Source organism: Lontra canadensis, unplaced genomic scaffold, assembly GCF_010015895.1.
Source record: "Lontra canadensis isolate GAN:19392208 unplaced genomic scaffold, GSC_riverotter_1.0 scaffold57, whole genome shotgun sequence".
Taxonomy (NCBI): domain Eukaryota; kingdom Metazoa; phylum Chordata; class Mammalia; order Carnivora; family Mustelidae; genus Lontra; species Lontra canadensis.
The window spans coordinates 11,313,178-11,337,524 of record NW_022631051.1 but is presented as its reverse complement, the minus strand read 5'-3'; the positions used below and the strand labels follow the sequence as shown (position 1 = coordinate 11,337,524).

Here is a 24,347-nt window from a genome sequence, read left to right as displayed (position 1 = left end):
CCTGGCCAGCCGCACTCATCCCCCTGTCCCTATATTGCCGTGCTCCCTTCCCAGCATATCCAGGAATCACTCCTCGGCTGAACGTGCCCCTGGACACCACACTTCTGCTGGTTTTTATTTTGTTCACATTGGTTAAATCTTAAGTTGAATACAATTTTTTATACACAAGAAAATACTTCATGTACCTATGCAGTAAGACAGGTAGGGAATGTGCTGGGAATGTGTCCAGTGCAAATGTATTCACACCCATGCCGAAGGTGTCCTCAGATGATTGTCATTCCAGCCTCACACGTCACATGTGGGTCATGCCAGGAAGGAGTAGATTGCCAGGCTCTGCATGGTGTACATTTGTCCTATTTATCCTATAAAAATAACTCCAATGGATGGAATGACGGGGACACGGGCAGCTCACCCCCTTTGACCACACGCAGCAGCCGGGGTGTGGGGGTGTGCTCGCTCCGCTCCACGACCGCAGGATGGCTCCGGCGGGGCGGGGTGGCCTCAACCGCTGGTCTGCCGCTCCTTCAGTAGGGGATGTCATTCTGATAGTACTGGATCATGTCATAGGTCCGGCTCCTGGAAGGACAGCAGAGGGAGGGAGTGGAGGGAGGCTGTAGGAGACTGCCTAGTTCTGGGCCCCTTCACCCCACCGAGTCCTTCACCACCGCCTGGAAAGCTGCATTTAGAAGGTGTCCCTTTTCCCCTCCCTGAAGGTGCAAATGCAAGATCGCAGACCCTCTGGCCTTCCTGCCAGCCCCTCTTCCAGGGGACACACCTTCCCCCACCAGGAACCAAGGCTGTGTGAGCCCCATTCTGCTCTGTCTCCTGCCCGGCCTCCTCAGCTAGATGCCTGCCCTCTGTCCTGGACCTGGGAATCCAACGACAGGAGCTATCCCTGTGTCAGGGGCCACTGTGGCCCCTGGCCTGGCATGTGGTACACAAGTGAGACCCTGTCCTCCTCCCCTGTCATCCTTCCCAGCACATGCTTTACTCTGCCAACAAAACAATCAGAAGAGACTTCCCCTGTCCTGCCCTCTAAACCCCTCTGGTCAGGTCCCCATGCTGCCCTTGAACCACTTCCTGTTACTCTGCGGCCATCAGGCCCACCCTGGGCGGCTCTCAGCATTCCTCTCAGATTCCACGTCTGCCCCTCCAGGGGGTCAGGGTGGGGAAACTCAGCTCCAGTTCCGCCCAGGTGCTCAGCTCCCGCTCTGCCTCCAGAACCACCACCTTTTCTCTCTGCTCCCCTGTCACAATGGCCAACTGGCCAGCCTGGCCCCAGGCCTGAGGACGGTGTGGGGTTGCTGTTGGGGCCCAGGCAGCAGCCTGAGGAAGGTGTGGGGAAGCAGGGGTGGGGCTGAGGCCTCCCCGAGCTCTTTCTGCTCCTCATCCAGCCTGCTGGGCTGTGCTCACCTCCCTGCTCCCCAGCCCAGTGCCCTCTGCATGCAGAGCTCGCCCGGCCTCACAGGCTGGGCGGCAGACAGGAAACTGGGCCTTGAGGCCTCTGCTGGGTATTCCCCTCCGCATATCCCTGGCCCCTCTCCCAGCACCCTGTCACTCTGCAAGGACTCCCTTCAGGACTTGTGGGACAGAGAGTCCCCTGGGACAGCAGCATCCCTGCCACCTAGCCTGGGCGTGGTGGCCCTACACAGGTGCCCAGAGAGCACTGTTGTGGGGCAGGAGGCCGGGGAGAGGAGAGGAAAGGGGACTCACCTGTTGCTGAGGAAGCAGCTCTGAATGACCTTCATGATGAAGTTTGCAGCCTCCCTCTCAGTCATGTTGGGGCTGAACCTGTGCCTGGGGGCCAGGGCTGTGTCAGGTCTGCCGCCTCCTCGAGGCCACCCTCCCCGTGGGGATGAGGGCTTGCTAAGAGACTGCACTCAGCATTTGTGGGAATTTGTTCAGGTGAGGGCTGGCCCAGGGAATGCTCCCTCTTGGGGACAGTTCTAACGGGCATGAACACTGTCCCCAGCTGCTTCTGGAGGGCCTGTCCCCTTCCCCAGCACCACCTCAGCTGTGTGGCCCCTGGACTGGGGGAGGACCAACCCAAGGCCAAGCTGCTGCAGCCTCAGGCCTGGGGGCAGGGCCGGCCCTGTATTCTTGAGAAATGAAGGGACTCCTGGGATGTCTGCAGCCCCGGTGTGGTGAGAGGGCCTCACCCAGGAACCCTGTCTGCTTTGGGGTTCCCAAGAGAGTGCGTGGCCTTGATAATGATCACATTCACCAGCACTAAGGAGGCTCCCACCCGGAGGGGACAACTGCCCCCCAAATGGCCTGCGCATGTGCCCATGACCTACTTCAAAAGCTTGATTGTCTGGCCGCGGAAGCAGGGCAGGCCCGTGTCCAACATGAGAGTGACCAGAGAGACGACTGCATCCATGTAGGGCCTGGGGAGAGGCAGGGAAGGAAGGGGAAGAAGGCTGGCCTGAGCAGGTTGACCCTGCTCACCGCCGTCCCGTCGCGCAGCCCGCACATGACAGCCGCACACAGCGGCCCACCTACCCACACCTCTGCAGTTCAGTGGGGCAGCCCCCGCGGTGGCTGGGCGGGGCTTGTCCACACACCCTGGACTGGGCTGAGCCTCGTGCCTTGGTCCGCCCACCCCAGGCCTCAGCCGTGGTTTCTGTGCCTGGCTAAGGAAGTGCAGGCGTGCAGCGTGAACACAGCCTGACCCTCTGAGCAGCCATGATGCAGACTTCGACAGACTCAGGACTGGAGTTCAGGTGCCACAACACTGCTGGGTGGCCTTGGCCATGTGACACTCTGAAGCCAGGACAGTAAGTCTTCAGCATGTAGCCCGGGGGATGGCAGATCTCAGGCTTGGGTGAAGGGGTGAATGAGGTACTCAGAGCAGGGAGCCCAAGGTGCTGGCAGGCAAGGCCACGCCTGGAGACTACAGAATATGGCAGGACACTGTCGCTCAGAGCAGGAAGCCGCTGGCACAGGTGGGCAGAGCAGCGATAGGAAGGCAAGGCCCAGGCTGCCCAGGCCAATAGGCAGCCCCTAGCACCTGGCCTGCTCTTCTGAACTGCAGCCCCTCCATCCACAAAGGGGCCTGAGAAGGGCCCATGGGACCTCTGAAGGCTGGCCTTGTGGGATTAAGTGGCAACTAGGACCAGCGCCAGCCTGCCACTTTCCTCCCTGTGGTCTCGGTAACCCCAGTGGCCCTTTCCTGGGGCTCACCGCACAGCCAGGTAGCCACGGACACACATCTCCATGAACCACTTGAAGGGCGTGGCCTCCATCTTGCCCCCCATGATCATCACCATCTCATCGGTCAGCTTGATGTCTGGTTCCCAGCCAAGGTTGCCGCCAGGTGAGCTTTCGAACATGAAGCCGAAGTCTGCAAAACCCCCAAAGCCATTCTTGATAGGATCGGGTGCCAGGGCAAGATGTGGGCATGCTTCAGCCACGGGGTGGAGTTATTGGCTCCCACACCCCATGAGCTGGCCCCAGGCTGTGTTTTCTTGGGGAAGGTGGGGCAGGCGGTGGCAAGCGGGCAGGAGAGAAAAGAGGAAGTGGAGTTGGGGAGCCAGGCTGGAGCAGAAACGCTGGACCTGGGGCTGGGTGAGCCGTGCTCTGCCTGGTTCTGGTTTCTGACCCCAGAGCACTCCACGCCCTGCAGTCCTGCTGCTACTACTTGCCCCCACAGCCTGGTGGCCAATAGCTTGGGCCTTAGAGCTAAACTCAAACCCTGGCCCGGGCCCTTCCTGGCTGGGTGACCCCAACATGTCTGGCTCTTCTGTGGGGGTGGGGACTGCTGTCCTACCCTGGCCTCTAGAGGGTGAAGGGAGAGGAAGAGGGCAGCACTAGGGCCCAGCTGACCGATATGGATGATGTGGCCCTTCTTGTCCAACATGATGTTCCCATTGTGCCTGTCCTTGATCTGCAGCAGGAACAGCAGGAGGCTGTAGGCAGCCATGCTCCGGATGAAGTTGTAGCGTGCCTGCGTGGAGAGAGCCCAGGTGCTCACGGATGGTCCCCCAAGGGCTGCACCTCCCCGGGCCTTGTGGGCTTTCTCCTGCCGCCCTGCCTGGGACCCCTAGGCCTGGGAGTTGTTCTCTGGGCTCTTGTTCCCAGCCTTACAATCAGAGACCAAATCAGCAAGCCAGATCTTGGAAACGGAAGGGACAAGTGACTGCATCTGGGGGTTCAGGAGCAGCAAACCCTTTCTCCCACACCCACGAACTTGCTTTCTCCTGAGGAGTCTATCTCAAGGTTCCTTTGAATCCCAAGGAAGGTTATGGGGTACCCTGGTTTTACCCCCAAATGTATAAAGACTCAGAAAAGCAGGGTACTGGCCCACACGCAGTGCTGGGTGTAGGCGGGATGGCGTGTGCAAGCCATCTCAGTTCTGGGGCTGCCCTGCCGCTCACCTGCTGGAAGGCCAGGGTGGACTCGTCCCCATACTGGCGCGTGAAGTAGTCGTACATGCCAAAGTCCGTCTGGCGGCCCAGCTGGTCCCGAGAGGTACAGTCGGGGATGCACTCAATCACTCCGCACTGGGGAGGAAGGGCCAGGTGCCGAGGCCTGTAGGCGGGACTCTTCTTGGCCTGAGGCATCAGGGGCTCCCCCTGGGCTCCTGCACAGGAAACTTACCCCAGGAGCGGTGGCCACCACCCGGTAGGGGAAAACAAAGAGGTCCAGGCCAACCAGCTGGAAGATGTTCTTGAAAAGGTCAATAATCTGCAGAGCCAGCATGTCCTGGAGACCAGGGAGGCATGGGGTGGTCAGCGGGCCACCTGCCATGCTCTAGTCCACCTGACCCCCAGCAGTGAGGAGGGCGGGCGGGAAGGAGGCCATGGCCAGGCAGGAGCCTGGAATGTCTGGCCTCACTGCCCCTCATGCTGGGCTGGGCTCTCAGGACCATGAAGCACTGGGCTGAACTGAGGCCGCGCTGTCTAGTGGGGGACACGATCGGGGTGCCTTTGTCCCAGGGCAGTTCCCTCTGGGTGGCAGGGGATGGACAGTGGGTGGGACCTACTGGAGAGGCCCCTAGGTTAGACAGAAAGCCCCACTTTCCTCTGTGGCACCTCTGCCCAATGTGGGAAGCCAAGGTCTGGTTCTGTGCACAAAGTGCGGCCCTGCAGCATGCCTGGAGCCTCCGGGAGGGCAGGCCCGGCCGTTCACTACCTGCCGGCAGTCGTCTCCCACTTTGAAGATGGCCGCCTGCCACGAGATCTTTTGGCCATCAGCCTCCTGCGTGCCACACTCGTCCTCAGAGTCTGAGCGGCACCGCAGACCTGCACAGGGCAGAGAGGCAGCCTTTTAGCCTGGAGGCAGGGAGATGCCCTCTGTGGGGGTTGGGGCAAGCCCTGCTCACAGGCCCAGGACCCTAGGAACCTTGGGGATTGTCTCTGCAAAGCCTAAGGAGGCCAAAGAGGCCCAGCAGGCACCTGGGGTCAGGGAGAGCCACAGGGTCAGGGGTCTCTTCCAAAGAATGTTTAGGCTTATATGGAACTGAAGATGGAGCCCCCTTTTCACAGGAAGAGGGGACCCAGGTGTGTCCAGGACCAGTGGTGGGCACTGGGAACTAGGGGGCAGGAGTGCATGTATCTGTACCCTAGGGTACCGGGGAGGATTTGGGAGCCAGAGTGCAGGGAAGGCCTTGGAAGGTCTGTCCCATACTGGCAGGGGGGCACAAAGCTCTCTGCTTGGGTTGACTAGTATCCCCTAAAATTCCTGCCCACTCAAAACCAAAGAATTGACCTTATTTGGAAATAGGATCTTTGCCTATATAGTCAAGTTCATAAGAATTAGGGTGGGCCTTATCAGAGCAGGACACAGGCACACAGGAAGAAAGCCTCGTGAAGGCAGAGGCAGAGGTGGGAGCGACAAGGCTGCAGAGGATGGCCACGGCTTGCCGCAAGCACCGGCAGCTGGGAGGAAGACATGGAACAGATTCTCCCCTGCAACCCTTCGGAAAGAGCACGGCCGTGCTGACTCCATGATGTCGCACTTCAGGCCTCCAGAACTGTGGGGTAATATCTTTGCCGCTGAAGCCATCTGGGCCTGTGTCACTTGCACGGCACCCCCTGAGCCCTGGGCCACTCAGCCTCAGGAAGGTGCCTCCTGGACTCAGTGGCTGACCTGGGGCTGGACTCCAGGGGTCTCTGTCACTCTACACCAGCTCCATGCCAACCACCTCTAAACCAGGGCTCAGACTGAGAGCGGAGGGATATCACCTTTCATGGGGAGCTGGTCATAAACTAAACACGCCCAAGGAAACTGCCATCATCCAGGGAAAACACTTAGATCCCAAACTGCGTCAAAGATTCTTCACTGACCTTCTTTTTCAAGTTCGCTAACTCCACATCGTTTCACCTTAAATTTAGCCAGATACGGGGCTTTTGCGGCACTGAAAAACAACAGAAGGAACATGGCACGGGTGCGGGAGCAAAGAGAGCCTGGTACAAGGGAGCTGCCGGATGGCAGGCGGCCTCTCACCTCTGCATGGGCGTCCCGGACTTGTAGTCAATGTCCAGCACGATGGCCTCAGGGTTGCTGGGCAGGTAGCAGCCTAAGGGACAGAACAGAGGTCACAGGGAGCCCAAGTGTGACCTCTTCCTCCCCCTACGCCTAACAGGGCTTCTGAATCCTCTTCTGGGACAAGGAAGATAAAGAGTGTCAGGTGAGAAGTGGCTCTGTGGAGAGGGACACTGGGCACCCCAGGCCCCAGGCTGACATGGGCTGGCCACCTCCCTGGTCCCCCTGCCCGCCCTGCCCGCCCGCAGAAAGAAGCCGGCTCATCAGCCAACCGTGCAGCCTGCTCACCCGGCTGCACTTTCACTTCAGACAGAGCCGACAGGCATGCCTTCTTCCTCTCGTCGCCTTTAGGGTAGGGCCTGAGAAACAGGACAGAGATGCTTTGCTTTGTTGCTGCAGGAACTGGCCTCTGGGGTTTCGGGGGGCAATGGAGGGCCCCTCCCGTCTGCCTCTCTGTTCCTTTCCTCCTAGTTCTAGCTACTACTGAGGGCCCTATTAGGCCCAGTTCTTCCAGGAGGCCACCCTGAGGGGTCCTTGCCCCACACTCATCAGGGGCCAGGTGGCCCCGGGGGACTAAGGTGGAGTTTTCTGGTTGTCTTTCCCCCTCACTTGTGTGGGGTGTGTGATGTTGCTTCAGAGATGCTCAGGGGACAGAGCTGGCTCTGGGGCCTACATTCAAGTGCTAGTTCTGTTGTTTCCTTGCATCATGGCCTTGGGCAGGCCCCTCAGACCTCCTGCAAGCCTGGGATGAGGATGACAGTGCGGAGTGCAATCAGGCACCTGAAGGGATGCCCAGGAACACCCCTCCCACCTCTTGAGGCCTCTGTGGGCTAGAAGCTGCTGCATCACCGCTGTACTTAGTACTGGACCCAGGAAAGGCCCTTGGGACGTACGGTGAAACCACGTGGTGACCAAGGTGAGAGAAACCTGAGTACCAGGGACAGCCTAGGGAAATGAGGCACCTGGGAGGAGAGGCGGCCTGGGGCCTCCCCTAGGCCCTTGGTCAGTTGATGACTCCAGGGCCCCATCCCACACAAACAGGCAGGGCCCCCAATGCCCAGGGAATGTGTCCCCCCTCACACATAGACAGCCCAGGAGATAAATCAGTAAAATTACACTGGGAGCTGCAAAGGAGTCTGTTTTTCCTAATACCCCAGGATGGTTGGGAACTTGGAGAGAGCAGGGTGGCTTCAAACTATGGGACATTATCCAAAATGAAACTAACATAGGTTTTCTGAAATTCACATGGCTGTGCATTTTGCTCTATTTTCAAGAGACCTGACTTTCCCGGGCAGAGATTCCCAACCCTGGCTGTTCATTAGAATCAGTGGGGCCCTCCAGGCAATCCCCATGATCCAGGTCTGAGAGGTGCCACTTACTTGATGATGGCTGACACATTGGTGATCTTGTTAAAGAAATCAAATTCCCGCTGGTAGAAGTCCTTGGCTGGGCCCGACAAGGAACCAGTGATCTCCTCCACTAACTGCTCCAAGAGGTCACCGATGTCAGCTGACAGAGAAACCAAGAGGGACAGCCTGCATCTGGGCCACCAAATGCCCTCAGGGAAACCCCACACATTAGCCAGATATGCAGTCCAGGTGTTCAGGTGTTCCCCAGCACCCAGACCAGCTCAGCTGCCCCGAGAGTGTGGTCCGCAGCTGCCTGGAGGGTCTCTGGGACCCTTCAAGACCCCCCGGTCAAAACTACACTAACAGGTTGTTTGCCTTCCTTGCTGTAGACGCCTGCAAGGCCAGGCGCAAGCAGGTGGCCAAGGTGCTAGTGGTCACTGGATCCTCATGGCTCTGCTCCCGTGGTGTGAACAAAAGCCAGTGTCACTAAGAATGTCCCTGGTGAGGTGATAAGCAAGGACTAACTTGATGACACTCTACCCCGAAGCCATCTCTGGGATACCTACTGTGACGCCACGGGAAGTCACGTGGCAGTCGGCCGCATGGGAAGTATGTAGATGCTGTGCTCTCGCAGGAAAGCGCCTTGCATTGGACTTTCCAACTCAACTAATTTCTTGTTTCAGGGAACACCACTTTTACTTAAGAGATTGACTGGCGGACAAAAATATACTTATTTGGACTTAGGTATATGGCAGGTATTTCCTTGAAAAATGAGCAAGGTGAATCTGCCGTTTGAGGAAAACTGCTAAGTTTTAAGAAACCTGCGTCTGTGACTGTGAGCTTGACAGCTTCCCAGCACTTGAAAATGTTTGTTTTATAAAACCGGTGGGGCATTCACAGATGTGATCTTTAATGCTTCGAAATCCTGCGGGTGGTGAGGGTGGGTAAGAGCGCTGGGGAGACCAATGGACTTTAAAGAAAGGGCTGTCTTCAGACACCATCACACTGAGAAACTTGCTCACATAAGTTCAAATCCACATCACAGTTAATCATTAAGAACCTATCACTTGTGGTTTGGTGCAGTATCAACCGAGACTATCTATAGGGACCAGAAAGACGACTAAAACCCTCCTTCCTCTTCCAGCTCCGTGTCTGTGTGAAGCTGAATTCCCCACATTGACTTCAACCAAAACAGCATATTCCAACAGGTTAAATACAGAAGCAGAGTGGGAATCTTGCTGTCTTTTACTATGTTAAAGATGTCATGACCTTACAGATATTAAAGAGAGCTGCAAATCTGTAAAGCAACACCACTCTTCTTGCTCCTTTTTGAATTATGTTTCACAAAAATACGTTATTTATGTTAACATGTAGTGGGCTTATATTTTTTAAATGACTTGGTTTTACCGTCCAACACCGGTTAACATTGAGAGCTAAAGCCTGTGTAAATCGAAGCTCTCTAGGGGCCTCACTAGTTTTTAAGGGTGTGAAAACAAGCTCTCAAACAAGCTCTGTTTGAGAACCATTGCTCTGAGTGGCCGCCTCATCCCTATATGGAACTGCTAGGTCAAGTGCAGGGTGAGAAGTTCTCACAGGGGCTTGGGGAGCAGCAGGATGGTGCCAGGATAGGCAGGGAGTCTGCAGGTGAGGTTAACAAAGGCTTGAAGAAGGAGGGGGTCCTGCTCCTGCTAGGTATTAAAGATGAGATGTTTCCACTAAAGGATGGGAAGCAGAGTGATAGGTGGGGGCAGCACAGGCCCTGGAGGGCTCTGGAGGGTTAAAGATTGGAGGGGAGGCCTGAGGGAAGGTCCAAGTAAATACTCACGGTCTTTCTGGTGCCCTTCTTCATCCAGATAGATGTTAGTTTTCATGTTCCAGATAAACTGGTGTGCCAGAAGCTGGGATTTGGATGCCGCCCACAGAATATACTCTCGCACGTAGCCCATCTATAGGAGAGCAAGGTCACCATCAGCGCAGGCTGGACACCTCTCTGCCGAGAGAGACTAACCCAGTGTGGGAGTGGACTCCCAGCACTTGCAGACCTAGCAAGAAGCGAGTCCCAGTGGTTTCCGGCTGTGTGAGGAAGCTTGCCTGGGGATGTGTGAGCCCAGTGCAGGGGTTAGGCCAAGTTCCAGCTTGCTAGCTGGCTGGTGGGGCTGGTGGGGCAGGTGGGGCAGGTGGGGCAAGGGGGCCCCCAGGCGGTGAGGTCTGCAAAACAGGAAGGAGCCGGCTTTTGTTTCCTCTGTGCTTCCCCCTGGACTCTAAGAACCGTAACTCTCCAACCAGCATCTGCTGTTGTCAAGCAATAGGAATGAGTAGGCTGGGTACTAAAACTCAGCTATAAACTGGTTGTCTGGAACAATGTTCCACAGTGATGGGCAGGTTCCAGAAAATTCTAATACACAGACACTTCTTCATGAGTTGACACACCACAGCCACTATCCTAAGGACTCTCCTCTTTCTCCTTCTTAGTCATGTTCTACTCGTAACTCCAGCTTTAACTGCGCTGTCCTAAAGTTAAAAAGAAGGGCTGGCTCTTCTGGAAGACTTCTGAAAGAGCGGCCTCTCCCCCGACCAGTAGTTTGTGGCCCCTGTATCTGGTAAAGTATTCTCTGGACAGATGTCCTCAACATGGCTAGCTGGGCTTACTAAGCAGGTCAGATTTCAAATAATTCCTCGCTATGGGTTTCCCAGTGTGACTCTAGCACGGGTAGAGGGCGGTTGCTGGGATGGAGCACAGGCAGTGTGGGTTCAGGGTTGTGGTCAGCCCCGTGTCGGGGATGTTTCTGTGCCAGGCCCCAGGCTAGGCAACTCACGTACAGGTGTGCTGTACATGATGGGCTGAATTGTGCCCCCCAACCCGCAATTCATGGGTTGAAGTCATATACATACGCCTCAGTGTGATGGTGTCTGGAGACAGGCCTTTAAAAAGCTGATTAATGGGGCGCCTGGGTGGCTCAGTGGGTTAAGCCTCTGCCTTTGGCTCAGGTCACGATCTCAGGGTCCTGGGATCGAGCCCTACATCGGGCTTTCTGCTCAGCGGGGAGCCTGCTTCTCCCTCTCTCTCTGCCTGCCTGTCTACTTATGATTTCTCTCTCTGCCAAATAAATAAATAAAATCTTTAAAAAAAGTAAAAATAAAAAGCTGATTAAATTCAAATGAGATCATTGGGGTGGTGCCTAGTCCAATGTGGGGTCCTTATAATAAGAGGAGATTAGGACACTGACACACAGAGGGAAGACCACATGAGGACACAGGGACATGGCAGCCATCTGCAAGCCCAGGAGAGGAGCCTCAAGAGAAACCAACCCCATGGGCACCTTGATCTCCAACTTTCAGCCTCCAGAATTGTGAGAAATACATTTAAGTCCCCGCTCTGTGGTTCTCTGCTATGGAGGCCCGAGCACACTAATACATACGTCATCTTGTCTCACCCTCCCTGCTTCCCACCGAAGAGACAATGGAGCTGGATTTAGGGACAAAGGAAGCGACTGGCAATACTTCTAGAGCCCACCCACCCGGCACAGCAAGACAGGGCCTCGGGGTGAGGCGGGGTGAGGTGGGCCTCCTGGCCATGAGCACCAGCCACAGCCTCAGGTGTGTGTGAGAAAACTTGGGGACCGGGTCAGAGCCTGGCGGCCCTGCTCCCCAGGCCCCATCCCTGTTGCTGAGGGTCCCCTCCCCATCGCCCAGCACAGCTCGAAGAGGGAGGGACAGCACATGCTGGCACAGTCTTACCTTGTCATACCTGAGGGCCTGCACAATCTGGGGGATGTAGAACAGGATGGCATCCTGCAAAGGAGGAGGACAAGCGATCATGACCTCCAGGAAGGGAAAATAATTCCTTACTTCCAGGACAGTGAAAACAAAGGCAACACAGATGGCTGTCCCAAGGGCCCCACTCCGACCTGGAATGGCCCTGCTGTCACCCAGCCCATGGGACACCTTGCTGGAGGTGTCTTGCTGGCGATCACAGAGGACTGAGAACCAGGGAAAGAACCAGAGGACAGCAAGGAAAATGGTGATGGCTTGAAACACAGGATGGATGAGAAAAAGCAAAAGGAACAAGGCTCCCGTATCTTTAAGGACAGGGGTTATGGCCCATGTGTGTTCACTGCTGGGGACCTGTGCGGGGACAAGGGCTGAGGTTACAGTAGTCCCGTGTGTTGGGGCCTCCGCAAGTCAGCTACCAAACCCCTGTCACTATGGCTGTCACATGGGATCCCCAGCCTTCCCAGCAGTCCACGGCTGGGTGATCTGCCCGCGCAGCCACAACTGGCACCAAACTCAAGTCAACTTCCCAACATATCTGCGTCAACTAAATCTGTCTTCTGTGACTGCCTGAACAGAAACGGGATTGAAGCATGCTTAAGATGGACCAACGTTTCATCAGGCCCATATCAAGTTTCAGATAAAGCCCGTCCTTCCTGTCTCCACCTCAACACGGCCTGTGGTCCCACCAAGGCTGACTCAGGTAGGACGCGAGCTCACCGGTGGGAAGGACCGCAGGACTTTCACCCCGTACTGCGCAGTGAGAGGGTGCGGCGGGTACATGCTGGAGAAGTAGGAGAGGCCCGTGGGCGGGTCTGCAGGCGCCCAGCACAGCACGTGGCTGAGCTCGGGAGCGTCGGCGTCGATGGTGTGCCAGGTGACCAGGAACTGGGAAGGAAGCAGGGAGATGGTCTGGCACAGGCAGTCCCTGGGGCCCCTCTGGAAACACCTAGTCCCATCCGTTACATGAGGGGCAGCCCCGAGGTGATGATGATAAAGCATTTACAACAATGTGGGGAAATGTTCTGATACATGACGCAAAGTAGCATAATTCTAACTTGGGTGAAGTACAGTCAATATTTTTCTATTGCAAGCATAATAAATGCCTCACTCGAGAAACGGAAAACACTGGAAATTAGAAGTTATTAACCCGCTGAGGTTGCCAGGTTTGTCACATTTCTAGTTTCCAGGCATCTGGGAGGCATTTGTTTGTTTTGTTTGGTTTGGTTTTAAGATTTTATTCACTTGACAGAGAGACACAGCGAGAAAGGGAACACAAGCAGGGGGAGCAGCAGGCGGAGGCAGAGGGAGAAGCAGACTCCCCATTGAGCAGAGAACCCAATGTGGGGCTCGGACCCGGGACCCTGAGATCATGACCTGAGCCAAAGGCAGCTGCTTAATGAATGAGCCACCCTGGCGCCCTAGGAGGCATTTGTTTTTGTGCAGTTTGAGCCCGTGTGCGTCACTACCTTGATAGCTTCGGGGACGTCACTAACGGCTCCTGGGTCCAACCGAACGAGACGGGTCACTTCGTTGCCGATGGCTTCTGTGTTCTTAAACCTATGGCACACGCAGGGTATGGGTAGAGGGGCCTCTCCCGCCTCCACAGAAGAGAGGGAGGTAGAGGGAGACCTGAACTGGAGGGATACAGATTAGCGCCAAGTGACACCGAAACACGACGCTACTGACATATCAGTAACTCTGACCATGAGTGTTTACAATGAACAACACTATGAATGGCTACAACGTGAATGACAGAATGATCTCCAACAGGAATTATCCTACACTCCCCAAAGGATGTCCCCCTTTCTGAAGTCCTTGCCTTCAGAATGCCCCCTTGCTTTGGTGCTGAAGCAGACCATCTACGGCATGGCAGCCCATGGGCCGGAAGGTAGGTCAGCAGAGGGGAGGATGGGTACATTTTCAGAGGGCACCGCCTCAGGCTAACACAAGGTAGACTTTCCACGAACACTATCAGGCTGCGGTCCTGATGCAGAGGACCGAATTAGAACCAGGAGGAGGAAGCGGTAAATAGGCAAGTGTGGGCTCGTGGGGAAGAAATGTCCACCCCTGCATGTGGGGCGGATGCACTTCTGGTGGACGTAACAGGGTCCTGGGAGACCCCTCTTGGCTACCACTAGTCTAAGAGCTCTGACCGTGGAGAGCTACGAGGGGAGAGTTCACAGGACACTTGGCTGCTGGCCACCTAATCTGAGTAGCCTGTCACTGAAAGGCCTGTGGGAACAAACCAAAGGCTCCCCAGGCCGGCTGCCCTGGAGCGACAGCCTCCGTGTGCTCCTATCCTCTTCAGATACGAGACCGGGGTTGTGAATGTGCTCTGACACCTCGTGCCTGGGCTCCGGGGTACTGGGGCGCTCCAGGCAGGCGTCTGTGCTGTGTAACCACTGCACAGAAACACTGGGTCAACATCTAGGGCAGAGGAACAGGCCTCTAATATCACTTCTCTGACCCTCCTTGGCAGTGATCACATCATATTCTTCCTCACTCAGGTGTCCTTTTACCGGGCTTCTGGCAAGGCCCTCATGAGGCAGGTGAGACCGGGGCCTACCTGGCTGGCAGCTGCACGGCCAGATAAGGAGAGATGCTCCAGGCGAGGTTAACGTTGTCCTTCCACTGCTTCTCACTCAGGCTGATGTACTTGGACCTCCAGTTGGCCACACTATTCTCTCCGGCCTGGTCCAGCTCCAATTCCGGGGCCGACAGTGGATTGTACCATGTGATGAGACGCTCAATCTCGGTGGCCTGGTGAGATGAGACATCAGTGTGCCTTCCGTGTGCACTCACATGCCACTCTGCTCCTGTTCCCAGTGCTACGGCCATAGCACGGGGGTCACCTTACCAGCAGGGACAACAGTAGCGTCCTTCGCTTCATGTAGTACTTGTGCAGCTGGGAGCCCCGGTTGGTTTTCTTAGACATGCCTGGGTGGGGAGAGAGAAGGCCCAAGTGCATATCTGTGAGTCCACTGGCCCACCCTTCACTTCTAGAACCCCAGAGGAAGCTGCCTTTCAGTGTACCGCTCATGGATTGAACTGCCAGGATGTGACCTGGACCAGCAAACCTGCAACCGACCTGACTTCTTGGAGATGGTGGACATGCCGCTGGACAGGGGGTAGGTGTTGATCCAGCCCTGCGTGGCCTGCTGCCGGGAGCCGACCGCTATGTCCAGGTTGCTCCGGGCGTCCTGGTTATCTGTAGGCACACACATTGCTGCTTCCAGAAAGAGGCGTCTGGATTTTCACCAGAGACAAGGTGGTCAGTGCAAGAGCAGGGAGGGAGAGACATGGTGGTGATGGATCTGCAGAATAAACCAGCCTCTGGGAAGTGGTGTTTTGTTTTTGTTTTGTTTGTAATGTAAGCTCTACATTCAAGGTGAGGCTTGAACTCACCACCCTGAGATCAAGACGCACAGGCACACTCTACTGCTTGAGCCAGCCAGGTACCCTGGGGAAGTTCTTTGAACCATTCTACATAGAAAACTTACTGAAACGTATTCTATTCTTCCTAGCCTTTTTCTTTTTCTTTTTCAATTTATTTATTTGACAGAGAGAGAGAGAGAGAGATCACTTAAGCAGAGAGGCAGGCAGAGAGAGGAGGAACCAGGTTCGCCGCTGAGCAGAGCCCGAGGTGGGGCTCGATCCCAGGACCCTAGGATCATGACCTGAGCTGAAGGCAGAGGCTTTAACCCACTGAGCCACCCAGGCGCTCCTTCTTCTTCTTCTTCTTTAAGATTTTATTTATTTATTTGAGAAAGTGTGTGTGTGGATGTTGGTGTGGGAGAGGGGCAGAGAAGGAGGCAGAATCTCAAACAGAATCCCCATTCAGCGTGGAGCCTAGCACAGGGCTTGATCCCACAACCCCGAGATCATGACCTGAGCTGAAATCAAGAGTCTGACACTTAAACAACTGAGCCACCCAAGCGCCCCCCTCCTAGCTTTTAAAACAGAAAACAGAAAATGTGGGTGGCAATCCTGATCAGTTGCAAACAGCTCTCTCATGGCCAGCGTGACGCCGCCCATCAACACCGCAGTGAGTCAGGCCCTACAGGCAGGCAAGGAGCGCTGAGGCCCTGCTCTCCGTGGAGCCAGGACACAGCCTCAGAAAATCTCTTTTTAATTTGCCTTTCCTTTTCCTGTATTCAGGTTGTTGGCTGGGGGTCAGCCTGCAGAAACTATGCTCCTCTGAGAAGCAGGATGTTTCTTTGTGGTTTGCTGCTTGCTTACACTGTAGCACCTTTTCCTTAACCCTGTTGGCCCCTGGCTCCTATTTATCCTCGGAGACTCAGCTCACATGTCACCTCTTCCAGAAAACTCTCCCTGGCTCCCCAACTCCAGGGAGGGGGTCAAGGGCCTGTCCTTGAGGGGTGCTCCACAATCTCATGTTGACATCACCAACCAGGTGACAGCAGAAAGTGCCCTACTCATCTTGGCACCTGGGCCTTACCCCAGGATGGGTTGTCGGATAGGCAGTGGGGGCTGGTGAACAGGCTGGGGCTGGGGGACATTATGTCACGTGGCCTCTGCTCAGGGCCTCCTGTGCTCATTCATGTTTGTCAGCTGAGGCTGGAGGACCCGTGGTGGACAGGCAGGCGTTGGGTCTCGTGACTGTGCAGCAGGGCCATAGCCAGGACTTGGCGGGACTCTCAGTGTTCTGACTGGGCTCCTGCAGAGCTGCCCACCTCACACCACTGCCCCAGCCGCCTCCACGCCTCGGCCCCACCACCCAGGAGCAGCTGCCCAGCTGAGGATAAGGCTTACCTGGGGGAACAAGCTGGCTGGCAGTCAGGTACTTCTTGTCTGAGAACATGGCTGTCCAAAATTTAATCATTATGCTTATGTCTTCACGCAGCCTCTTTTCTCCTTGAGTAGGGAACTTTGGGGGGCAACTTCAAACAACCACAAGAAGACAAGAGTTAAGTGCCTAGACTCTGGGACTAGAAGCCATGCATATTATAAAAGCATGTGAGAGGTGACATGGAGTGGTCTCTGAATGACAGAAGGTGAGCCCAGAGCTAGTCATCAGCAACAACGGTCTCATTCATTCTCATGGAAAAAAGAGTGACGATTTTCTGAGTCCTCTCATGGCCACCTCTGCCACTAACCCCAGTGCTGTTGAGAGCCCTCGGCTGAATGGTGTCCTTGTGGAGCATTGTGCAGCTGCAGCTGTCTCTAGACAACACAACCTATGCACTCGCGAAGCAATTCTTTGTGCAATTACCATTCATGGGAACTGGAAAGTTAAATGGATGCGGTTAATCTCTTCAGTCAACTGAACTGGGGGGAAACGTGTGTACACTGTGTAGGGAGACTGAGTACACACATGGAAACACAGCACAGGGCTGAGCATTTTCCAACCCAGGGCCGCCAGGGCTACTGAACAAGGAGGGCAGTGCATGAATCAGGCCACACTGTTTTGTGCTGTGACTTCTGGGGATGTGGGACACGTGCGAGCAGCACAGCTGGGGGAGTACCTGAAGTAGTCAAAGGCGGTTGAGTAGATCTTCTCGCGAAGCACGTTGCGAATGGTTGCGTTTGGGACCACATCAGCATGCAGGAGGGCCAGCCCGAGAGTGAGCAGTCTGCGAGAGAACACCGGGGCCCAGTCAGAGCGCGCCACCCAGGGACGCCTGAGCCGTCTCTGGCTCCTGTACCAACCATGTGGCCCTTGGGCTCGGGGCACGTCTCTGGATGACAGAGCTCTTGGAGGCCAGGACTGTGGCCCTGGCCAGGTGACTGCCACTCCTCAGGTTTATTGGACCAGAAATGTCTTAGGAAAGGTTGTTTTATTGTTTTGTTTTTAGCTGTTTTTGTTTTTATTAAAGAATTTATTTATTCATTTGACGGAGAAAGATCACAAGTAGGCAGAGAGGCAGGCAGAGAGAGAGAGAGAGGAGGAAGCAGGCTCCCTGCTGAGCAGAGAGCCCAATGCGGGACTCAATCCAGGACCCTGAGATCATGACCTGAGCCGAAGGCAGAGGCTTAACCCATTGAGCCACCCAGGCACCCTAGTTGTTGTTTTTTAAACCTTCATTCTAACTGGGGGTAAACGGACAATTTGTGTTCATCTGCCTTGGCCAGAGTGCGTGTATCGCACACCACCTGCCAACTACCTTCTGAGCGCAGTCACCTCTAGGGCTACAAAGGTGGAACATTTAATTCAAGCTAAAAGAAAAAGACATTTACCAAGCATCTGGTTTCTGCCAGACCAGGGCTACCCGATGGGCATCTACAGATGGTGTTGGTCTGTGACGAGGTACTACAGAAACTGAAAGGGGATCCTGCTTATTCCTACAGTAATTTCGCATTGCTGTGGGGGTCCAGTGTGAAGCCTTTTCTAGTAATTTATTCTCATGCCTTTTATAAAGGTACAGGTCTGTGACGGACTAGAAATGAAGGGAAAAGAGTACTAGCCCTTCCCCACAGTGGTCTGAGAAGCACCGTCCCAGGGGTGCCCGGGGGCTGCAGGAACATGGGTCTGGAGCTCAGGGGAGCAGAAAGAGCCGGTGCCGGCAGTGGGCAGCAGGAAGGGGTACAGGCAGGAGGAGCAGCATACCCTGAAAGGGGGCCCCTCAGTCTCCTTACAACTGACCACCCAGGCACTTTCAGGCCTTCCCCATGCCAGATTCACCCAGCCTGCTGTGTCCATAGCACCCCTGACCGTAGCACCGGGCCTGAGCCTCCCTATTAGGCCACATATCCCCCAAAAGGGAGTATCCTCTGGCGTGATTGGTATTTTGCATGGGACTTGGCAAAAGTCAACTTGGTGTAGTCAGCATGATCAGAAGTTTTCTGTGAACATCTCTGAGGGGTAAAGAGACCGGCTCAAAGTCACTGCCAGCCCCCCAGTCTGAGCTTGTCACACCTGAGCTCCACTACACCACCTGCTGTTTTCACTCACCACTGTGACACCAGAATCCTTTCACTCCCATCTACCCCCAGCCAATTTAGAAAGGCTGCCCAACATTTGGGTGCCCCAGGTTCCTGAATGAACCATTTCCTGAACACTCCCACGCTATGGACAGCCCATTGGCTGACTTTCTCAGCCCTGGGCATGGCCGGCCAGATCATTCCATCCAGATCCCCTCCCCAAGGGCCTTGCACATACTAGGGCTTGATTGGTTTCTGATAAAAATAAAACAAAACAAAACAAACCAGACTAAGCTCGGGAACCTCCCACACAGACTGCCTCCCGCACCAGCAGCTCTACCTCCCCCCGACCCCACCCCTGCCACCACCATGAGAGGAGAGCCCCTCACTTGAAGCGGGGTCCGATGGCCGCCACGTGCCGGTTCATGCTCCCCTTGGCCCCACCGATGTTCAGGGACATGGAGCGCTGCAGCAGGCTAGAGAAGATCTCCACTTGGTCTGAGCTGCAGTACTTGGCGATCTCGAACCGCTGCACCAGGAACTGAGTGGGAAGGAGAACGTGTTGCTCTGCTGGGGCCTGGCCTGCCCGCCCGTGGAGCCAGCATGGAGCCAGCACGGCCAGCTAAGGTGGAGCTCTGGGCCAACAGAAGGGCGGGTGGGGGTCTTAGGGGAAGCACGACGTTCCAGCAAGGGGCTGGGGACAAGTCTGGAAGAGCCATCCCCCCATCCCCAGGTAAGGAGTCTTAAACCTGGAGCTCCACGTTTACTGGCCCACTGGTTCCGGTGGCATCCCTGACCTCACAGCTATAGTGGGCAAAAGATGGAGAAGCACTTACGTCAATCCAAATGTAGTGAGGGGTCACTTCGGGGGCACAGGGTTTGGGCTGACTGGCTTCTGATGCTGCTAAGGGGTCCGCTTCCTTTATCTCCGCGGAAAACAGGCCAAACTTCTGCTCCACTGTCATCTGCCAGGCTCCTGCCATCTCCCGCATAAACTGCAAGTATGCAATGAAGGTTAGTGGCTCTGCGAAGCTGAGGACTATGTAAAGGAACATAAAAGGAATACATGCTCAGGGCACCTGGGTGATTCCGTCAATTAAGCTCAGTTAAGACTCTTGATTTCAGCTTTCAGCTCAGGTCATGATCTCAGGGTCCTGGGATTGAGCTACACACTGGGCTCTCTGCTCAGCAGGGAACCTGCTTCCCTCTCTCTCTGCCTGCCTCTCTGCCTACTTGTGAACACTCTCTGTCAAATAAATAAATCTTAAAAGGAAAAAAAAAAAGACTCTTGATTTTGGCTCAGGTCGTATCTCAGGGCTGAGACTGAGTCCTGCGTCAAGCTCTGTGCTGGGGGTGGAGTCTGCTTAAAATTCCCCCTCTCCTCTCTTCTGCCCCTTCCCACCCCTTAAAAAAAAAAAATACACGCTTAACAAACAAAACTTAGAAAACCAAGGAAAGCATGAACAAAAAAATAAAGATCACTTATGATCTAATATCCCAGCCATTTTCTATCAAAAAACCCATTCTTGAACTATCACTAGGCCAGGTGCTGGCTTCCTGCTTTGTGGTGTGGTCCCAGCACGCCTGGGACCGGCCTAGTGCTGGGTGGGCGCTCAACAGGCTCTGCCAAGCAGCCCGGCTGAATCTTCCTGACAACCCTGAAGCACCATGGCTGCAGAGGTGAGGTTGCCTGCTCATGGCCTCTAATCTGGCAAAGGCAGGGCTGGATTTTGGCTCTGGAGCCCAGGTCCTTTTCTCCACTCAACACAGACCCTCCAGGCTCTGGGAATGGAGTAGTGAATGACACAAACAGCCACCCAGTCTACGAGGGGGGCCACAGATGGCAAGGGAAGTGAGATCTAGATATCAGACATTGATCAAAGCTAAGGGGAAACAGCGTCATGAGGGGGCTTAGAAGAATCAATGGATGTATGTGCATGACATTCTAGACATGGTGGGCAGGGGATAGCGGAGACAAGCCCTGGAGGAGATGTAGGAGTGAGGCATGCAGCTTCTTGGCTGCCTGAAAAGAGCACTGCCAAGTGAGGGTACAGACTAAAGCAGGAACATGCCTGGAGGGCAGGGGCAGCAGGGGCCCCAGCGTGCATGAAGCAGGGTAGGCAAGGGACAGAGACGGGGAAAGCTGGGATGGCAGAGGGGCTTGCAGGCCTTAGAAACAAGTGTGCCTTCTACTTTGAGTGACCATGGGCAGCACTGACAGGTCTGGGGCACAGAAAGTACCTAATGTGACCCATATTTTACTGATGTACTCTGTGTATGTGTGGAGAAGGCAGAGAGGGCCTATGTGGAAGCAGCGTCTGCCTCCTTAGTCCAGGGGCGATGAAGGAGATTGGGGCCAGGGGGCAGCAGTCGGGATGCTGGGAAGTGGCCAGCTTCTGGATATACTTTAAAGGTCGAAAGAAAAGTCTGACAGGATTTGCTGAGGATCATTTGTGAGAAGTGCAAAAAGGAGAGTCAGGATTTTGTCTGAGCATGGGGAACGACTATGTTGGGGTCCATGGAGATTTGGAGGCAGATGGGTGGAGGTCGGTGTGGGGCTAGTTCCTTTGATTTGGGTCATGAATTTGAGCACCACACCAAGAGATCACAGGTCTTTCCCATCTTAGCAGGACATAGGCCCCAGAATCTCACAAAGCGGGTTTTCAAGGTGGGATGAGCCCAACAAACTCATAGCTCTATCTCTCTAGGGATGCAGAAGCATCAGGATGCCATCAGCAATTGTCTCTAAAGTTGGGAGTTATGAAGGATTTTTGTTTTTTTCATTCTACTCCTATCTTTCAACTTCTCTATAATGAACATACATGGTTTTTTTAACAAAAAAATTAAAAACTAGAAGCCAACAATATAAAAGACACAAAAACAAAAGTTAAAATTCTCCCCAAGATGTTGCTGGGCCTGGACAACAGGTCCTTACACAGGCAGGGTCAGGGAGCGTGAGGACACAGATGACCTTCAGGCCCAAGTGAATGGCAAGAACGGTCTGGACAACATTATAAAAACAGGCTTATCTGTTGGGCTGCTGAGTGTTAGTTTCTCAAGCCACAAAAAACGGATTTAAAGAGACTTTACATAAGAAGCAGCGAGCTGTAGCAGCTCATGGGCCAGTGCTGGGTCTGGACACAAGTGGGTGGCCAAGGCCTGCCAAAGGCCAAGAGACCTGAAGCCAGCAGAGCTACTGCTGATGGCAGGGGCAGGGGAAATAGATCAGAGTCTGAAAGACCCCAGACGAAACAGCAATTTGTTTGGCATAAAAATCCTTCCACAACCCCTTTTCTAATTTTGATGGGGGAGAAAAAAAGGGAAGTGAAGGTGAGGTAAAAAGTAGGAAGAGTCCATCCTTCTTGCCAAGACTGATCCCTCAGGGGTAGGGATCAGTGACCTTTCTCTTAGTCACCCAACAAAAGAAAGACCTATTTTCTAGGAAAGTGAAACAGCACTGCTCCTCAGTCTCCACCGCTTTTCTATGAACAAAGTCTACAACACAATGAAAACATTTGAAACACTAAAGAAAAAAGAAATCAACAGAAACAGACCTACAGATGATCCTGATACTAGAACATATCAGAGAAGGATTATAAAATAAATATTGTAAATATGACCAAATAGTTCTAGGTAAAGATGGAAAAACTAGATGAAGATACAGAGAATCTCAGCAGAGGTTAAAAAAGGAAAGTGAATTAAAGCGGAGAGAATTTATTCCAGCAGAGCTGAACTACAGGCAATGCTGAGGGAATTTCTTTGGGCTGAAGAGAACAACTGAATCTGAGTCCACAGAAAGACCTGAGGAGTGTGAGAAATGGAAAATATCTGGATAAATGTGTAAGGCTTTTTAAAAAGTCCTTTTCTTAACTTCTTTGAAAGGCTTTTGACTTTAATTAATTCTTTAATTAATTAATTAATTAATTTGACAGAGAGGGAAAGAGAGAACACAAGTAGGCAGAGAGGCAGGCAGAGTGGGAGGGGGAAGCAGGCTCCCCACTGATCAGAGAGCCTGATGCAGGGCTCAATCCCAGGACCTTGAGATCATGACCTGAGCCGAAGGTGGAGGCTCAACCCACTGAGCCACCCAGGCGCCCCTTATTTTATCTTTTTAAAGACCCTGTTTATTCATTTGATAGAGAGAGACACAGAGAGAGAAGGAACATAAGGAGCCCGATGTGGGACTCAATCCCAGCACCCCGGGACCATGACCCGAGCCAACAACTGAGCCACCCAGGTGCCACTTTAGTTTTATTTTTAAAGATTTTATTTATTTGAGAGAGAGAGAGAGAGCATGAGTAGGAGAGGGGCAGAGGGAGAGGGACAAACAGACTTCCCTCCAAGTGAGGAGCCAGAGGTGGAGGTTGATCCCAGAACTCCAAGATTAAGACCTGAGCTGAAGTCAGATGCTTTACTGACTGAGCCACCTAGGTGCCCTGGCTTTTGACTTTTAGAACAAAAATAACACTATTATAAGGCATATAACATACATAGCAGTAAAACAGATGAACCCAAAAGTGGGGGTATATGGGTGTATGTGACAACAACGGCAGATTGCTGTTGACGCAGAATCCTCTGCCTGGCAATGACAGCCACCAGCACTACGACAGCAGTTAGTGTTTACTCACAGATCGCTCTGTTCTGGGCACTGCTCCTGGCCCGTGAGGTGCAGTAAGCCATTCAATCTCCACGACAAGCCTATGTCAAGGGTGCCTGTGCTATTATCCATTATAGAGATGAGGAGCATTGCCCAGAAGTCAGAGCCCCTAGAGGCTGCAGCAGGACTCACAGGCCCTTCTGCATGCTCCCTGATGTGAGCAGAGCTGGCCAGGCTAAGAACCCAGTGCCTAACTTAGTTCCATGGAGAAAGGGTCCAGGAGCCACTGGTAAGCCCAGGGTCCCAGCTGAGAGGCAGCTGTCAGTGCTTCTCCCTGACCAGGTAATCTCCCATGGAAGCCAACTGGACCAAAACATTTCCCCAAACTCTGAATGGCGTGCCCAATACAAACCCTCTGCAGTTAGAACGTCCCAGGCAAATGTGAGGTATGATGATTATTGCCACCACCACCACCTGCCTGGAATATTCTAATTTTATCTTTGGAAATATTCCATTTTCCTCAGGGTATAAGAAAAAGAAAATACCCCCTTTGACCACTTAATTCAAGTCATCTTAAGACACAGAAGAAAAAAATGCCAGATTCCCTGTTATGAAAATTAACGAGATCTTTGAAAAACACAACAGTTCCTGGATACTCATCCAATCAGTTGAAAGGGCATCTACAACCTTGAGTCGGGGCTTCCTCAAGTACTAACTTTAGAAATATGGTCACCAGGAAGACTGTCCCTCCCAAAGTGCGCAAGCCAAGAGAAACACCTTTGTGGACAACTACCACCGCTCCCAAACCTGTCCCGTGTGTTCCACTCAAAGAAATGGCTCCCTCTACTGAGCTTCTGAGAAACAACAACTTCTAGGAGCCGCTAGGATCCTTTTAACATATATTCCCTGTCGTCTCCGATATAGCTCAGTGGTCACGCATTAATATCACGATCTTACAGATAAGGAGACTGAGGGCCCAGAGGATAAGAGGCTTGCCTGGAGTTTCCAAGCTTGTCAGCTGAGCAGCCAGGTCAAGCTCTCTCTCTCACCAGCCCTACCCTCAGGAGCTGAACAGAGCCAGTGTCCTACCGGTACTTCCACTCCGTTCTTGCCAGCCAGCAGCCACTCCCAGCAGGCCAGGGCGGTCTCCATGCCATGCTCATTGAACATCCGGAGGGGACCCCAACACAGATGATGAAGGAGCTGTGGGTCACAATCTGCAAGCAAACACACACTGTTCAGAAAAAGCCCTGAACACG

The 24,347-nt window shown here is 53.9% G+C and overlaps 1 protein-coding gene across 1 annotated transcript in view; it reads right to left on the bottom strand.

Annotated features, from left to right (window-relative positions):
* Positions 1 to 487: 487 nt before the first annotated feature.
* PI4KA (phosphatidylinositol 4-kinase alpha) overlaps positions 488 to 24,347 on the bottom strand; it is a 116,966-nt gene continuing 93,106 nt past the window's right edge. The window contains exons 32-55 of the mRNA XM_032875965.1: positions 24,178 to 24,305; positions 19,328 to 19,486; positions 18,881 to 19,032; positions 17,096 to 17,203; positions 16,383 to 16,510; positions 14,698 to 14,817; positions 14,467 to 14,546; positions 14,176 to 14,369; positions 13,076 to 13,166; positions 12,327 to 12,494; positions 11,574 to 11,627; positions 9,661 to 9,781; positions 7,866 to 7,995; positions 6,775 to 6,845; positions 6,448 to 6,520; positions 6,288 to 6,358; positions 5,134 to 5,243; positions 4,600 to 4,704; positions 4,377 to 4,502; positions 3,826 to 3,946; positions 3,184 to 3,343; positions 2,298 to 2,387; positions 1,714 to 1,797; positions 488 to 576 (exon numbers count right to left, since the gene is read on the bottom strand). Coding sequence (XP_032731856.1) covers positions 525 to 576; positions 1,714 to 1,797; positions 2,298 to 2,387; positions 3,184 to 3,343; positions 3,826 to 3,946; positions 4,377 to 4,502; positions 4,600 to 4,704; positions 5,134 to 5,243; positions 6,288 to 6,358; positions 6,448 to 6,520; positions 6,775 to 6,845; positions 7,866 to 7,995; positions 9,661 to 9,781; positions 11,574 to 11,627; positions 12,327 to 12,494; positions 13,076 to 13,166; positions 14,176 to 14,369; positions 14,467 to 14,546; positions 14,698 to 14,817; positions 16,383 to 16,510; positions 17,096 to 17,203; positions 18,881 to 19,032; positions 19,328 to 19,486; positions 24,178 to 24,305 — 2,696 coding nt within the window. The 3' untranslated portion in view covers positions 488 to 524. The remainder of the gene's footprint in view (positions 577 to 1,713; positions 1,798 to 2,297; positions 2,388 to 3,183; positions 3,344 to 3,825; positions 3,947 to 4,376; positions 4,503 to 4,599; positions 4,705 to 5,133; positions 5,244 to 6,287; positions 6,359 to 6,447; positions 6,521 to 6,774; positions 6,846 to 7,865; positions 7,996 to 9,660; positions 9,782 to 11,573; positions 11,628 to 12,326; positions 12,495 to 13,075; positions 13,167 to 14,175; positions 14,370 to 14,466; positions 14,547 to 14,697; positions 14,818 to 16,382; positions 16,511 to 17,095; positions 17,204 to 18,880; positions 19,033 to 19,327; positions 19,487 to 24,177; positions 24,306 to 24,347) is intronic.